The sequence below is a fragment of the Grus americana genome, chromosome 1 (genome assembly GCF_028858705.1).
Source record: "Grus americana isolate bGruAme1 chromosome 1, bGruAme1.mat, whole genome shotgun sequence".
Classification (NCBI taxonomy): Eukaryota; Metazoa; Chordata; class Aves; order Gruiformes; family Gruidae; genus Grus; species Grus americana.
This window is the reverse complement of record NC_072852.1, coordinates 33,933,502-33,950,382: the sequence shown is the minus strand read 5'-3', so window position 1 is coordinate 33,950,382 and position 16,881 is coordinate 33,933,502. Positions and strand designations below refer to the sequence as shown.

General features: G+C 39.7%; 1 protein-coding gene across 6 annotated transcripts in view; it reads left to right on the top strand.

The window, feature by feature from the left end:
- Window positions 1-16,115, top strand: part of ADAMTS20 (ADAM metallopeptidase with thrombospondin type 1 motif 20) — a 104,490-nt gene extending 88,375 nt beyond the window's left edge. For 3 of the 6 annotated variants that reach the window (XM_054809978.1, XM_054809970.1, XM_054809962.1), the window contains 11 exons: window positions 1,559-1,726; window positions 3,003-3,176; window positions 7,744-7,920; window positions 8,588-8,788; window positions 8,911-9,040; window positions 9,198-9,292; window positions 9,389-9,483; window positions 9,888-10,021; window positions 10,736-10,827; window positions 13,606-13,710; window positions 14,367-16,115. In XM_054809978.1, coding sequence (XP_054665953.1) covers window positions 1,559-1,726; window positions 3,003-3,176; window positions 7,744-7,920; window positions 8,588-8,788; window positions 8,911-9,040; window positions 9,198-9,292; window positions 9,389-9,483; window positions 9,888-10,021; window positions 10,736-10,827; window positions 13,606-13,710; window positions 14,367-14,456 — 1,461 coding nt within the window. In that variant the 3' untranslated portion in view covers window positions 14,457-16,115. Of the gene's footprint in view, window positions 1-1,558; window positions 1,727-3,002; window positions 3,177-7,743; window positions 7,921-8,587; window positions 8,789-8,910; window positions 9,041-9,197; window positions 9,293-9,368; window positions 9,484-9,887; window positions 10,022-10,735; window positions 10,828-13,605; window positions 13,711-14,366 lie in introns of those variants that run through there. The other 3 variants (XR_008574670.1, XR_008574671.1, XM_054809995.1) reach the window with 3 other exon arrangements.
- The last annotated feature ends 766 nt before the right edge of the window (window positions 16,116-16,881 follow it).

Below are 16,881 nucleotides of genomic sequence, written 5' to 3'. Positions count from 1 at the left end.
TTTAAGGACACATAGGAATCCCTGTGGTGTTGAGGACAAGTGAGTCAGCTGAGATTCTGTTTAACAGTGTAGTTATTGTTATTGTGAAAAATGTTTCTTACCTAGCAGGTTAATTCATTATACTTGCTTGGTTTATATTTTAAAAACTTTTCTCCAGCTGTTGTTCTCAGGCAAATATTTGCCAGGTTTTGTACTGAAAGCTGTATCATCTGAACTTCGTTTTCTGAAAATAAGAGACACGTATATTTAAAAGTGCTTGGTTAAGTTAGTGCGTAGCGCTAGTCACATTGACGATGTAACATACGAGGAAGAGAAATATCTCTGGTGCTTTTAAAGAAAGTCTATATTTAAATCCTTTTTTTCACATCCACTTAGAAATTAAATTTTGGTTTGAATATTACTTCTCTACCTGATTGTGTAGGTAATGTTTATCCAAGTGTAAAATAAAGTACGGAGGAAATCCTAGAACAAAGCATGTTCTCTTTCCAGACAGAAAAGGAATTGCCTCCATTGATCAAAACTTTTTGACAGGATGATGTAAAATAGGAAGATTAATTACAAGATTTTAAAAAAACCCCAAAACTTAAGTGCTTACATTCACAATGCTCATGGTCCAAGATAAGTCAGCTGAGTAGCCATCTAATTTGGAAGTGCTTCAGATGTTCCTTGTTAGACTGACAGCTCCCTAGTACCTGCAGCTCTGCTCTGCAGGTGAATAGGACAGCCCTGCTTTGAAGAATTAAATTCAAACCTCACTAAAATCTCGCAGCAGTCCAGAAATTTAGCAGAGGAATGGCCCTTTCTCCAGCAGAGACCGATCTGTCAGACACGCTCTGATCACAGAAGTGCGTACTGCCAGGGTGGGTTTCGCAAAAGGTGTCTGTGGCCCCGTTGGTTTTACGTTGGAGGGAGGGAGGGAGGGAAGGAGGTCCTAGAGCCAGTCGTGCATGTTGTAGCAACTTTCTGGAGGAAACTGAATACCGGGGTGATGGGGCAAGGCCATGTCTCCAAGGACTGAACCATAACCTACAGTGTCTACTCTGTATGTCTTCTCTTGCCTCTTTGCCACGTACAACAAGATACCCATAGCTCATGGAAGGGAGGTGCCAGAGCAAGCATGACTTCATAGCCTGATAGCTGGAAACATGCATACCCATGATTTTGCATTTTTCTTTCTTTAATGGTTATGATATTACATAAAAATAGCAATCTATATACTGGAAACAGAAGGCTGCTAGAGCACATTCTTGTGAGATCATAATACCAAGTTGTCTCCTGCATGGATACAGATGGCTGAGCTCTGGTATTTGTCAGTGATGACATCAATGAATGAACAAGACGTCAGAGATGTTTGGCATCTGATCAGTAACGCTCAGTATGAAAAAGCTTACACAGAAATTTCAGATACGTACAGTAGATGTTGTATCATAATACAGAAACTTATTCCTATAATCATCGAGTCCATTTTAGGCGAAGCCACAGATTCTTCTTCTGGTTTTCTTTTCCTTTTTTTTTTTCTTTTGAGATTTTTAGTAATGAAATACACTTCTCTTTTCAGTGTTCTGTTTCCTGTGGAAAAGGTTTGAAGTTTCGTGATGTGCATTGTTTTAATAGCTTCCAAGCCAAAATAGAAGAAGAAAACTGCAGACATTTGAAAAAACCACGGACGCACAAAATATGTAGAGCTGGAAGATGTCCTGCTTGGAAGGCCAGCAGATGGAAAGAGGTATGTAAAATCTGCTATAATTTTCTTTTCTATGAGAGTAGAAGACAAGATCATATGCATGACACACTACTTCAATGGAAATAATTGCCAGAAAGTTTTTTTTGTATGCACATGGCAATGAAATCTACAAATTACAAGTAGTTAATTATATTATATTTTTCTTTCTTTCAAGAGTAATTAAAAGTATGTATCTGTGAAAACTGAAAGTTTTTGGTAATCTGAACCTGGGACTGGACATGTACTTAGGACTTCCCTCAACTTACCTTGTAAATTCAAAATAACAGTAAATTTTTTAAGTTTACTTCTTACCTTCAGTGATGAATTCAGTAGTATCACTGTAATTGCTATCATAGCCTGAGTATTGAATTGAAGCCAGGTTTTGGGGGGAAGGACAAGAAAAAGGGATTGTGGAAACAAATACTGGCTTTTCCCCTGGTTTGGTCTTGTAAAACATCTCTCTTTTTGTGAAATTCTGTGTAACTGAGCACATGGCAATATTTTGAATTTCACTCACTCTTTCAAAATATAGTTCCCCACATTGCTAAAGACACATTGCTACTCTCCACAGTTTGGCCACGGTTGATAGAGCAATATCTAATTTATGATTAGGCTTGAGTTTTTAGGCAGGCTTTGGGACTTAATCGTGCTTCTGACTGGAGTAAAAGGGGGCTGTCTATCTCAGCAAGCCTTAGTGTTGTAGTGAAATAATTTTGGCCAGGAAGGAGGAAAAGAGGCTTGTGGCAGGAAGGATTTGAACCTTTTTAAGCTCCTCAGGATTCAAAATCCTTAGTACTACCTGCAAAAGAAAGAGAAGTATCGTCAAAATACCGCACCATTTGTAAGATTTTTCTAAGCTGAAATACTGGGATTTTTTTTTTCTTGCATTTTAATATTTGCATTTTAAAAAACAGATAAGACTGTCAGTCTCTAATAGACGAATTATGTAAACTCAGAACTCGAATGGTTTGATCTTGCAAAAATGTAAACTTTTGCTTTGCGTATGCATATAGTGAGTGTTCCAACTGTGAAGACGCGGAAAGATCGGTCTGGGTAACTCAGATGCATTTATTTTCCGTATTTCTTACAAATTTTGCATTTCAATTGTAGTTTTACATTTTCAACATAAATTTCTTCAGATACAATGAAACACTAGTACAGCAGGGGTCATGAAGTATATTTTAAATAATATCCTAATAAGTTCTAATAATAGCAACTGTACCACCTTCTGCGGACTGTCTCATTTCACACTGACATAACTAATTTTGATCAATTTTAGTGTTCTGTATCCTGTGGAGTGGGGATTCAGCAAAGGGACATCTACTGTCAGCTGAAGGGCCTGGGTCAAGTGAGTGAAGCAATGTGTAATCGTGGTACCCGGCCCGCTAGCAAGCGGCATTGCTGGCTGCCTGCCTGCACCCCGTACCGGTGGTTGGCAGGTGAATGGGAAGATGTAAGTAAGGCTTTCAACTTGTATGAAGTAACTGAGTGATGTCATAAGGGTTTTTTTTGTTTCGGGTTTTTTTTTTCCCCACATTTGGATACATTTCCAATAGCTGTCATGTTGCAGAATAACAAGTGACCATGCTGGATATTTTGGAGGTCAAGCTTGCAAAACTAAAGAGAGTGACAAAAAGTGTGAGAGGCTTTGTTTACTCTCTTACATGGGATTTGCTTGTCTACTGTTGTAGACAAAAGCTCTGGTGGAGCTCTGAGCAGGTCCCTATTGATAGAACTGTGCAATTTGAATACAAAGTTCTTCACAAAGTGCATAAAATATTTAATAAAACCTCATTATGAAATATCATTTTTAAAAAATAACTTTTTAAGAATAGAAATGCAAATGAAATGGCAGCTGGAAGTAAAAACCTCAGAGGTGAGACCTTTGGACAACAGTGTTTTCAAGGAGATCTGTATGGAAGACTTACCAGAAAAGATAAGAAGCAAAATAAAACTCAGCATTCCCCTACCAAATATGCATTTTCATATTTAAGAAAATCTAAAGATACCTTCAGGAGAGAGCTGTCATTTTAAAGATGTGATGATTATTTTCTACATGCTAAAAGTTTAGTAACTTTTCCATGTATGAAAACATATGAACATATAAGGAGAGAGGGAGAGAGAAAACCAAAAATTATGTATAATACCTGAAATGGTGTACAGAAGAGTCTGTCTCTTACTGTATCATTAAACCAAAACTCAGTTTGTGCAGTCATGGCATCTTAATAATCTGCACTGCTAAATTTCCTAGGGCAACCCCCCCTGAAACTTTGAATATGAAGACTCAAAAGTCTCAGGGATGCAATGCTGTAGAAGTGACTACTGTTAATAGATAAATCATTTGTTGATGCTCTGCAAAACCTGGACTATATTCATGCAGTTTGGACATATATATTCCTCTGTTAAACTATATTGAGGGAAAGCTGACAATATATGTTTCTTCCAAGTGTTCTTTTCTCATATGAAGCTGTAAAAATCAGGAATTAGTGGAAGTGGCTCAGAATGTCCTTTTAGCATACACACTTTCAGAGAATGAGGGTGAATTTTTCCTTTCCCATCAAACATTTGTATATTCCAGGTGGATATTCGGAGCTCTTCACTAGAAATGCATTGTGTTTCACTACGTCTTCCAACTAGTTCATAACTTCTTCCACATGAATATTTCTGTTTGCTTGAAATTCTTGTGTTCAGTTCCCTTCTCTCACCAGATTCCTATATAGCCCCGTACATCTAGTATTAATAGTAGTTCAAGTGTTTGTCCACTCCCGGTGCAGTACGTCCTCCACCGAACACGCAATATTTTGCCCAGCTGTCTCGGCTCTGACTTCTCGCGTGTCATTTCCTCACCTCACCAGTCACAGCATAGCAGAACAATTTCCAGATCTCGCATTTCTCCAGCTCACAGCTGCAGCCACCATTCTCCTACCAAATACGCATTTTCATATGAAAGAGAAGAATGTCTACAAGACTAATGTATAAAGCATAATGAAAAAGATTCTTCTGCCTATCCCCACTACTGCATGACTGGGTTATTCGTTATGTATCTAATAATCTGAGTTGCTCCATGCCATTAAAAGAGCAGGTGTTTCTGAAGTTACACCAGCCAACTGTATCCACACAGATTCACAGATTGGTAGGGGTTGGAAGGGACCTCTGGAAATCATCTAGTCCAACCCCCTGCTAAAGCAGGATCACCTGAAGCACGTTGCACAGCATCGTGTCCAGGCGGGCTTTGAATATCTCCAGAGAAGGAGACTCCACAACCTCTCTGGACAGCCTGTTCCAGTGCTCAGTCACCCTCAAAGTGAAGAAATTTTTTCTCATGTTGACATGGAACTTCCTGTGTTCCAGCTTGTGCCCGTTGTCCCTTGTCCTGTCACTGGGCACAATTGAGAAGAGTCTGGCCCCTTCCTCTAGACTTCCGCCCTTTAGATATTTACAAGCGTTGATGAGATCCCCTCTCAGTCTTCTCTTCTCCAGGCTAAACAGACCCAGCTCTCAGCCTTTTCTCACAAGAGAGATGCTCCAGTCCCCTAATCATCCTCGCAGCCCTCCGCTGGACTCTCCCCAGTAGTTCCCCGTCTTTCTTGACCTGGGGAGCCCAGAACTGGACACAGTACTCCAGATGTGGCCTCACCAGGGCAGAGTAGATGGGGAGGATAACCTCCCTTGACCTGCTGGCCATGCTCTTCTTAAGGCACCCTAGGATACCACACACCATCCCCTGATACAAGTCCACACATTTTCATTCTCTGAGTAGTTTTCTTAGAGGCTTAATGCATGTATGACTTCCATTGCTGGGCCACAGTCTCTTGTGGATCTTCTGAATGGATAGGTAAGCCTCTCGCTGATTTATTTCCATTGCGCTCTCTGATTTCCTGCCATCCTCTTTCTCACCTCACCTTTTCAAGAAAGAAGGTAATCACTCAGCAAGACTGGGGGATTACAAGCACTTAATACTCTAATCATAAGTCAATGCTTTAGTTTCTCCTTCAGGTTTTAGGACCTCACTTCTACCTAATGCAAGTGAATTTTTGTCAGATTTTTTTTCCTTCAAAAAACCCCTACTACAAAGAGTGATGCCAGGCTGTTCCTCAGAGGTAATAAGGCTGTTGCTTTTCCACATCAATAATGTGATATTACTGACTGATTTGCCTATTAATTTTTTGCTCATGTGAAGAGAATAAAAGGCTGAAGTTTTTTGTCTGAATGATTGCTTATCTGAGTCTCTGCATGTTCAGAGCTTTCAGGTCAGATGAAGTTTGTAAGCCCAGGCGTATATTTTGTAGCTTCTTTCAACAGCGTACTTGTGTCAGTGAAATTTGTAGAGCAATTCCGTGGGGCTCAGTGCTTTCTCCTCCAGTTTGCTGATGATGTCAAACTGGGGAGACTGTTTAGTGTGCTGGAGGGCAGGGCTGCTATCCGGGGGACATGGACGTGCTATAGAAATAGGCCCACAGGAGCTTCATGAGATGCAGCGAGGACAAATGCAAAGTGCTACCCCAGGGAAGGAAGCCCTCCTGCAGCAGCCCAGGCCCTGGGATGCTGGTGGGCATCTGAGCGTGGGCCAGCTGTGTGTCCTGGCAGCAAGGATGGCCAGCAGCCTCCTGGGCTGTACAAACAGGGGCGCAGCCAGTAGATCAAGGGAAGTGGTCATCGTCTTCTGTTTCTCAGCACTTGTTAGACCATTTTGGTTGCCCAGTGCAAGAAAGAGATTGACAAGCTAGAGCACACTCAGCAGAGGGCCCCCAAGCAGGTTGGGGGCTGAAGCACGTGCCCCGTGAGGAGAAGCTGAAGGAACTGGGTCTGTTCAGCCTGGAGACGAGACAGCTTTGGACAGATCTAGCAGCAGCCTTCCAGTATCAACATGGAAGTTACCAAGAAGATGGAGCCAGGCTCTCTGCAGTGTCGTATGGTGGGAAGGCAAGAGGCAACAGGAGTAAGGTGAAGCCAGAGAGGTTCAAATTGGATATTATGAAAACCTTTTTCCACATGAGGACAATTCAGGCAGTGAAATAGGCTGCCCAGGGAGTTTGCACAGTCTCCATCCTCTGAGGCTTTCAAGATCCAACTTGATAAAGTTAGAGGTTTCCTCTGGAAAAGCTGTTTTACTGTACAACACCTGGGTTTTGTACTTCAAGTTGCTTCTTTGGGTTAATAATAATAATAATATATGAACAATAGGCTTGATCTATGTGTCAGACCCTGATGAGTCTTCTAATTGACTGTTATTGGGTCCAAATTACTATTAGGTTAGGTTGAGGTCTGACTATAGTAGGTGGTGTTATTGATTATTGCCTCTGCTGAGACTGGAGTTTGTGTATTTGAGCCTTCCTTCTTTATCACAGCAAGTTCGAACAGGTGCGTTGAGGCACCCGTAGCTGGGGACGTGCTGTTGAGATGTATCACTTAGCCTGTACCCCCACTTTTCTGGATTCTGGTGGCAGCAAGGTTCTCATCCTGTCCTGACAGAACTGGTGACTCTCCATCCCAGCAGCGTGCCATGGGGAGAGGTCTGAGGACACTCAGGGCAAAGGCACAGGCTCAACAGATAATGCTGCCCAAAGCTGCCACTGGCTTCATTAACAGGCAGGTTTGTTTTCTGTTACCACTGTAACATCATGCACATGGTTCCAGGGATTCTTTCTGTTTTGTTTTCAAGACCAACTTATTCCTTTCATATTTCACCAAAATCATTTTTTGGCTCTTCTCTTTTCATACAGAAGGACTTTTACACTCAACCTATCATCCCGGCCTGATGTTTTCATTTGCTCCTCTGTCTCACCTAAGATTTACAGTGTCATGTCAATATATGCTATTGTTTTTCAGCTGACTAGAGGCACCTGAACTTTGAAAACAAAGTAAAGGATTTTGATTCAGTGAGTAATTCAGCCTGACACTGATAGCAGATGTCATAAAAGGTGTTGCTGTCTGGGTTTTACTGGTGTGTGGCAATCAGCAAATAACTTTGTTCTGTAAATGGCTAGTTTAAGTACAAAAACTATGACTGTTTTTCTCAGTCTCGGTGCTTGGCATCATATAGAAGAAAGGAAATATACCGGAGAGTTAAGTGTGTGGATGAAAACCAGCTCCAAGTGGATGAAAGCTTCTGTGATCCTGCCACAAAGCCTCCATCAAGCAAAACCTGCAGGATAGCTCCCTCTGAATACGTTGTGCTTACAGGAGAACTGTCACAGGTAAACAAACTACTCATACTGCTCGCACATCCTTTATATAACCTTACATTTAAGAATGTTATATTGCTGTAAAATGTACATTATATGTGCAGAGCAGGAAAAAAAAAAAGGTATATTTTCATCTGAAGATGGGCGTCTAAACGTTTTCCACATTGAACCTTCCAATCAACCATGATTTATTGTAGTGACTGTTACCAGTCTTCTGGTAGCCCCCCTGGGACCTGTGAACACCAGCTAGAGGACAGCTGCCCCTGCCACAAGATTCCTTTGCTGGTTCCCAGGAAACTCTCTTGCATAGCTGATCTCACTGAAGTAAACAAAAAAATCTTTTCCTTAATTTCAGTGAAGTGATGGATCAGTGCCTTGTTTCCCTTGCACATCTGCACTGCCTACGTGTGCGTGTCTGTGTGCGTACTGCTGCTGAGAGGGAACTGCTCTGGAACCTCTGTGAGCTCAGAAAAGGGCAGCATGGGACTTTCCATCTCCTCGCATGCGTAACTATTGTAGATCTTCACTTCTGCACACTGATGTACCATCCCCGAGGTGGCACAGGTTGCATTACAGGCTTTTGCCAAAGCGAGGATCAGAGGTGATTTATCTGTAATTGCGATGCTGCAGAAAGGTTGTTTCACAGAAATAATGCCTGTGCTTGGGGATTTCATTTTAGTGCTCAGCCAGCTGTGGGTTTGGTTACCAGCAGAGGATCACGTACTGTGTTGGAATCCATCATGTTCAAAATCAGCACAGCCATGGCCTTCGAACTGTAGCCTACCGAGAATGCCCGGTAGAGCCATCCCCATACATTTATAAATGTAATATCAAAAGATGTTCACAAGCAGCTACCTGGAGAGTGGGGAAGTGGACCAAAGTGAGTACAGATGTGCAAGCTCATTTTTGATAGCTGCCCCAAGCCTAAATGCATGCAATGACATTACTATGTTAATTATTTACTACCTTCTAAACTAACTCTTGATGGCTATCCACGTCTAGTGCTCAGTGTCTTGTGGAGTCGGGGTGAAGGAGAGAACCGTAGAATGTCTGACTGAAAATGGCTTATCCAGTGACTTGTGCCTGCCACGTTTCAAACCAGATGCCAGAAAGATCTGCCGTGAGGAAGAATGTAAGTGACAGCTGTAATTTTCAGCTGATGTCAATGTTTTCCCAGGTTACTTATATAAAAGCTATAAATATATTTGGAGCACAATTATGCAAAAGTAAGTCCTAAAACTAAGCTCTATTCATGAAATATTAATATGATTTAATCATTCATTTTGAAGGTGAAATTCTTACTACCTGCAAAGATATCCAGATTAAAAAAGGGATTAGAAAGGATGGTGAATACCTACTTAACGTTAAGGGAAGGATGATAAAGGTACTCAATATTTATGAGGCTTTATGAGCATATATTTTTATGAAATAATACTTTTCTAGTAAAGATTTTGCTAAAGGGTTGTATTTTCTCTTCCAGATTTATTGCTCAGGCATGCACTTAGAGGATCCCAAAGAATATTTGACATTGGTAAAAGGTGAAGCAGACAACTTTTCTGAAGTATATGGATTGAGGTACAAAAGTGGTTTTATAACTTTATGAAGTGCATTTATTCCTTCCAACATAAAATAATAAAATAATACTTAACTCTTGTGAGAACAGATTAATAGATTTTTTTTTCCTTGATTTTCTGTTTTGAAAGTCCAGGCATATGAACACACATGCGGAAATGTGGATACCTCCAGGCTGAAATTGTGTTAATCACACTAAAGGATTATAAAAATATTCTATCTTGACTTTAGTAGAAATGGCTTCAATTTACATTAGTGTTTCAGCTGAGCCAAGATCAATAGCTGAGCTTCTTGTTCAGTAACTGTTCTTTAGTATTTTTTATGTGGCATACTGCAATGCAAGTATTTTTCACTATATTATGTTATGGAAAAATGTCAGAGAAAACTAAATCTTTGCTGTTCTCTAGGCTGCAGAATCCATATGAATGTCCTTTCAATGGAAGCAGAAGGCAAGACTGTGCCTGTCGACATGATTACCTTGCAGCTGGCTTCACGGTTTTTAGCAAAATAAGATTTGATGTAGCGTCCATGCAAATTAAAAGTAAGCTTTTGGGCAGTTTTAGCCAATGTGAGAATTCTATTGAAATTGCATGTGCTCGTGATTACCAAATTACCATTTTGACCCACTTAGAGATCCAGTTGTGCCATTTTTGGGCAAACCAAATTCTTCTTTCCTTTAGGAATTCAATGGGAATTTCGAAGAAGAAAAAAAAAAAGAAAAAGAGAAACCACCACTACTTTCTTTGGTAGTTTGTCCTAAGTGGTCAAGTGGCATAGATCTTACAGATTCATATTTTATTTCCATTATTCCATTTCCTTTTAGTCCTTGGCACGTTTTTCTTGGGAAAGTCTTCCTATGCTGTAGTTAGACCGTTCAGACCTTGGCAGACGTACTAAATGGACAGGGCTTGTAGGGCTTTCAAGCCCCTGCCTGGAGGTGGCAAGGTGGCCCACAATCAGCTCACTTGGAGCTGCATCCAAGCACACATCCATCCTCCTGCTAGCCCCCTCTGGTCTCAGAAAGAAAACTGGGCTTGTAGGTTGGACTGATGCATTAACCAAAATGGACTATTTAAAATATAGTTTCTAAAAAACCAAACCAAAACACTCAAAAAAGCCCCTCCAAACAAGCAACAAACCAAAAAACCCCAACCAAACCAAACACAAACACCCCCACGTTAATGCCTTTTTGCACTGTTTTCACCTGAACTTCTAATGCAGCAGTTTCAAAGTTGAGTAATTTTCTGTTTTCTAGCCACAGATTTTCTTTTTGCTCAGACTATACTTGGGAGAGCAGTTCCGTTTGCTACAGCTGGAGATTGCTACAGTGCTGCCAGATGTCCACAGGTATTTATGATTTCTTATCTGCTTGAAATGTGCACAAAAGTGTGTGTGTGTGGGGGGGAAATCTGTGTGACTGGTTTAGAGCTGTAAGGTTCTAAACCAATCTCCTATCCTATTATGTCTAGTCTGTGTACTACACTAATAAGTATTTTTTCTTACTCTTTTCTCTCCTCTTCCACCATCTTCCTCCCACCCCATTTCTCCCTCAAATTGTTTACTCCACACTTTTCCTCTAGGATCCATGTATATATATCCAGCTTTCTACGTATTTCATGTATTGCTCTCCCTCCCTCTGGACGTGATGTATCCTTTGTTTTGTCTAATCCCTTCTCAGTCTTTGTTCCCCTCCAGTGACTTTGCTTTTCTATAATCCTGCAGATTTTTTTTTCATCTTTTCTCTGTTTCTCTCCTGATGCTTCACATCTTTGAAGATTACCAGAGGAAATCAATCCTATTTAGCAGTATAATTTAAAATTTATACATCCATTGGGTGTCTGCCTTAGTGTTTTAGTTTGGATTGGATGGTGCTTTTTAAATTAATCTCTGTATTGTCCCAGTTTACTGTTTGTTGGTTCACATCACGGAGCAGTCTTGAAAGACATGAACAGGATGCCTTCTGGATGAAACTAAACCAAACAATGAGCTCCAGAAGAAGGATCTTAATGTACTCTAACTGCTAATGAGGATTCAGTCCATGGGACTAGATGAGAGTTAGTCCAAAGTAACCCCCCGATCTGTGTAGTGTATACAGACCTGGGGCTCTCTGACCCAACATTTTCACTCTACAGATCTGCTCATACTGCAAGCTCCTTCTTGCTAATGCAGACGTAGCTCTAGTCTGAACTTGTCAACCTAGGCTGCCTTTGGAGTGCATTGGCAGAAATGGGATTCCCTAGGAAACAGTTCAGCTAATCTTACCCTATTAGACACCTTAGGATGAGGTCAACCGTCCTTTGGAAGTGCATATTTCTTTTCACTGATTATAAAGGGAGTTATGATTGACTAGCTCAGACTTGCATGGAGGTGAATCCCTGTTGTCCATCTATCCTAGATGCTTAAACTTAATGTGGGTGGATGCATTCAAGGGCAGCTAGAGGCAATTTTATGTACAATTTAAGTACAAATGAAGGGCCTAAGTTACGCAGATTTAACACCTGACAAGAAAACAGTTGGAGTTCATTACAGTATTGGATACCTTCAACCTGCAAACTCTTTGGGCTTAGTACAATACACATCTATTTACAACCTGTAACTTCTGTTGGGAAGTCATTCTGCTTACATGGCTTTGCACCAACGCATTTCCACCTATAAGATCTGCACTGAAACTAACACTTCTAATGCAGTAAAAAAGCCTCAGTTCCTGAACTCCCAGTCCTTGAAATCTGTTCTTGGCCTTGAGAATGCCACATGACACGTCAGACAGCCGTTAAGCCGTCAGTATAATTGTACGTAGCACTTCTCATTCATTTTTGCGAAATGGTATCACTGTGAATGAAGTTACTTTGGGCCTGTTAACTGTGGAAAGCATTCCACACCATTTGCATGAACTTCCTCCAGATGCTTTATTCATTAAATGGAAATCTTCCACTTTTGGGGCACCTGAAGAGCAACCTACCCTATCCATATAAGCTTATGTTAGCTCATCCTGAGTATACGAGTGCTACAAACACAGCAACTTTACATAGAAGTACTCTCAAGACAAATCTGCCATATCGGACAATATAAGACTGATTTTCTACAAAGGAATTTCAGTGAATCACAAGAATAAAGGCTGAATGTTGTCTTCTTATACATGCATACATACATATACCCACACAAATATTTGTATATGTATAAAAAATATATCTGACTATGACGATATTAAGCAATAAAATACAGAAGCTGTCATACGTAATAAATGTTATCTTTGCTAAAGCTTTGATCTCAGGATTTAGGCAATTTTAACTAGGTTTGAATACAGATATTCAGGCCTTCAGAGAATTGTATGGAGGTGTGCAGGAGTTTTCCGATTGTAGCGCTGCCTATACTGACCTTTAGGCTCTTTGTGAAAGTAGTACTTCTTTCCAACATATTGCTTCTGTGTGAATGCAATTTAATAATTTTCTGTGCCCCAGTTTGTTTACCAGGGCAGTGCAGTTTGTTGCTTTTAATGTTTGCTTATTCTCATATGAACTGACTCTCTGATTCTCTTTCAAAGCTTGTTTTCAGAGTATGTATTTGAGTAGGCAAATATTTTAGAATCAATAAACTGTTTTGAATGGTTTGTATTGCAAAACATTCCATTTAGCAATACGTTTATTTATTTTAACCTCCACTTATGTTCATGTTCAATTATGTTATTTGTTATACTGAAAAAGGAATGGAAGATAAGATGATGATGCTTGGACAGTGTGCTTGCAAAAATTTGAGAATTAGATGGCTAAGAAGTGATTTGTCTGTGATTTCCAGATAGCAATAGGTCCAGACCATGTTATTTCCAAAAAGTTCAGGCACTTTAAAAAAAAAAAAATTGAATTGTCTGAGGTTAGTTCTGTATTCAGACTCTGTAGACAGATGCTACTTACTGCAGAATAACTTGTTGGTGTGCCTGTGTCCCAAGTGTCCAAAAAAAAAGGGTAACATGCAGCATAACTAACCCCTGTTAAGTACACACCTTTGAGTGCTTAATGTCTAGATATACCCTAAATTATATGTGCAGATATGCCAATGTAAAGTGTTTCAGTGTTTTGAACTCTTTTTATCAGCTCTGATTTTAACTTGTTTTATTTTGGTTTTTGTTAGGGACAGTTCAGCATTAATTTGGCTGGTACAGGTCTGACATTATCCAGCACGGTTAGGTGGATTGCTCAGGGCAACTATGCAACTGCTGACATACACAGATCCCACGTAAGTCAATGTTGTTTTCTTTTACCTGCTCTTATAACTTGGAATATTACGCCTCCAGAGGTGCAAGTGATGCCTCTCTAGTGAATGCTAGTTGCGAATCAAAAATAGTGCTCAAGGTCTCTGACCCATCTAAGTCGTCTTCTACGTGTAATGCGAAAACTACGTTTAATCACACTGCCCAGAATTTAAACCAGACCAACACTGCCTGCCTACCCCTCTTACTGATTTTAAGAGCCTATTGTTCTATTAATCAGGTTTATAAAAAAGTTGTTAAGATACCTAATAATACTTTAGAAAAAAAATAAACACAGCACCCAAAACCCCCATTTTATTAAAGGTATCCTACTACAGAGGATCCTTACAGATTTCTTACCTCCAGCTTGATTCATGTGGGAAACTAAAAGACCGGTTGAACAAGAACAGTAAGCACGCGTGGTTTAAGACAATGTTGGATGGTAAGCCAGGAAAGAAGGTATATGGCGATACTGAGAAAGGATCTCTGTGCCCGTTTTGCTAATTTGATGCTGTCTCTTGATTTAGTGTTTGTAGGTACAATTTGTCGAAAGGTCAGTTGTGTGCAAACCTCAAGAGCTTTTTGTACAACTGTGATTTTAACCACTTTTCTCGATTGACGGTTCTCTTTGTCTAATTCCCAGGATGGTACTAAAATATATGGAAGATGTGGAGGATTTTGTGGAAAATGTGTTCCTAACACCATTATTGGTCTCCAACTTCAAATACAGTGAGAGCTCTGATGTGGTAAGATCATCAAAGCGGGAACATCTGCTATTTAGGTGCAAATTGTAGGTGCTGTGTGTGTATATAGATATATATTTTAATGCTTTCATCTCTGTAATGCTCATTACTGTAATGCTTACTACTAAGAATTCCTGTTTTCTTCAGGAATACATTCAGGGATGTATTACCTGTTTGTGGGCTAGCAAGTGCATAAATCACAATCATAAACCTTAAGGTTTTAATGGAGAGGCATTCATTCAATGTACAGTATATATTAGCAAGTAAATTGCACTGAGGTTACTACCATGGGTAACACTCTAAATTGTACTGTAATTGCAATACTTCACCTGCAACTAATCAGTGCAATTCTTTATACAGTATTCAGTAAAATTTATACGCTACTGGTTTGCTTGATCAACTGTACTAAAATATAGAAAGGAAAGAGTTATTGCGATATAAAGAAGATAGGTAATATTTTCAAATACTTCCAATTTTGTGAAACCTTTTAGGAATTATCTGTCACAACTTACAGCAGAAAAGTATATAACCAGCAGACTTGAGATGGTTTCTATAGATCCCTGTGTTTCTCTGTCAGTAAAAGCATTTTTCCCCCATCCCTTTCATTATATTCTTTGTGGTGCTCAAATACTAGCAGTGATCCTGAGAAGTGTGGTTTAACCTCTGTAGTCTCTATAGCACATGTTAAACACCTAGGCTTAGTTTTGTTGTGGTTACAGGAAAAGAAAATAAGGAAACAAATTGCTTGAAAATCTGGTTTTTCAGTCCCTGCCTCTCATCCAAGTGTACTGTAAAAGCAGTGTATTCTGTTTACCATAGCATCTTGTATGTGATTGTATGAATATGTATTTACTTAAACACTGCCCATCTACACCTTACTCCTTTATACTGGCCAATGGCATATTAGTCAAGGCTGTAGTGTGTGTCCCTCTGAGCTTCCAATTCAACATCATTTTCAATAACCGTAGTGAAAACCCTGGGCAGAGGCAGCATCAAGCCCCACAGTGTTTTTGGCATCCATCTTCGACTCAGTTTAATTTTTCAATGTTTGTAAATACAGATCTAACATCTGCTAGTTAAAACTATTTCTTCCAGAAAAGTATGTATATGAAAGAGTCACAAGGTTTAAAAAATGATCTAGCTCTTTGATTTATTGTTTTGTATTACTTTACAATCCAGAACTGTAGAAATACATGCATATAAAGATAATGCATTTCAGGGCCAACTCTCAGGTACTCAGAATAAAATTTTCTACATGCATAATAACAGCCATTATGTACCAGATACAACTATACATGCTTCTTCTGACAATATGCATTCTGTAAACCAAATATCTGTTTTGCATGCCAATACCAATGGTAGATCAAATGGCAGCTATATCATATTTTTACCCACAAAGACTTAGCCATGAATTAGCAATACGCATTAATTAGAACAATACTGTACCACAGAAGTGTAAGCAGCTACTTTTTAGATAGCACATGTAGGTAATTATTTTGTGATCTCTGCATCAGAAATGTATTTTTGCACTATGTGCCTTATATTAGTTGTAAACATTAATAAGAATATAAAACATTATTTTCCTAGAAATGTTTACATTTATAATTAAAGTCTTGTAATTTATAAAATATTTATATAATAAATATGCTTGTGTGAATGGTACCAGAGTAGTTTCACTTTGTTGTTGTTGCTGTATCCAACGCTTAGTGCAAAATGTTGCAAAAACATTTCAACACATTTATGCACAGAATAACTACATTCTTAATACCTCTTCACAGTAATATACATTGTCTTATACTGGAATAACTGCCACACAAGCAGGTTATAGTCATAGGAATATTTTCCATGGAAGCAAATCCTACTTCAGAAGTACAAACTCCACATCTGTGAGGGGAAACCTTATTGCTCTCTACAGCTACCTGAAAGGGGGTTGTAGCCAGGTGGGTGTTGGTCTCTTCTCCCAAGTAACAAGCGATAGGACAAGAGGAAATGGCCTCAAGTTGCACCAGGGGAGGTTTAGATTGGATATTAGGAAAAATTTCTTCACTGAAAGAGTGGTCGAGCATTGAAACAGGCTGCCCAGGGAAGTGGTTGAGTCACCATCCCTGGAGGTGTTCAAAAAATGTGTAGACGTGGCGGTTCAGGACATGGTTTAGTAAGCATGGTGGTGTTGGGTTAACGATTGGACTTGATCATCTCAGAGGTCTTTTCCAACCTTAATGATTCTATGATTCTTTCTAGTCATCCCCTCATATTCGCCTATACCTTTGTTTGGGGGGTGCCCTGTAAATTGTTCACTGAAATAATGTAGAAATCTGAAATAATCTTCCTCCTCATTGCGCTAAACTCGGACCAATGCCTTTATAGCATGGTCCCTCGACAACTGCTTTGGCAGAAGGGAAACTGCAATCCGCC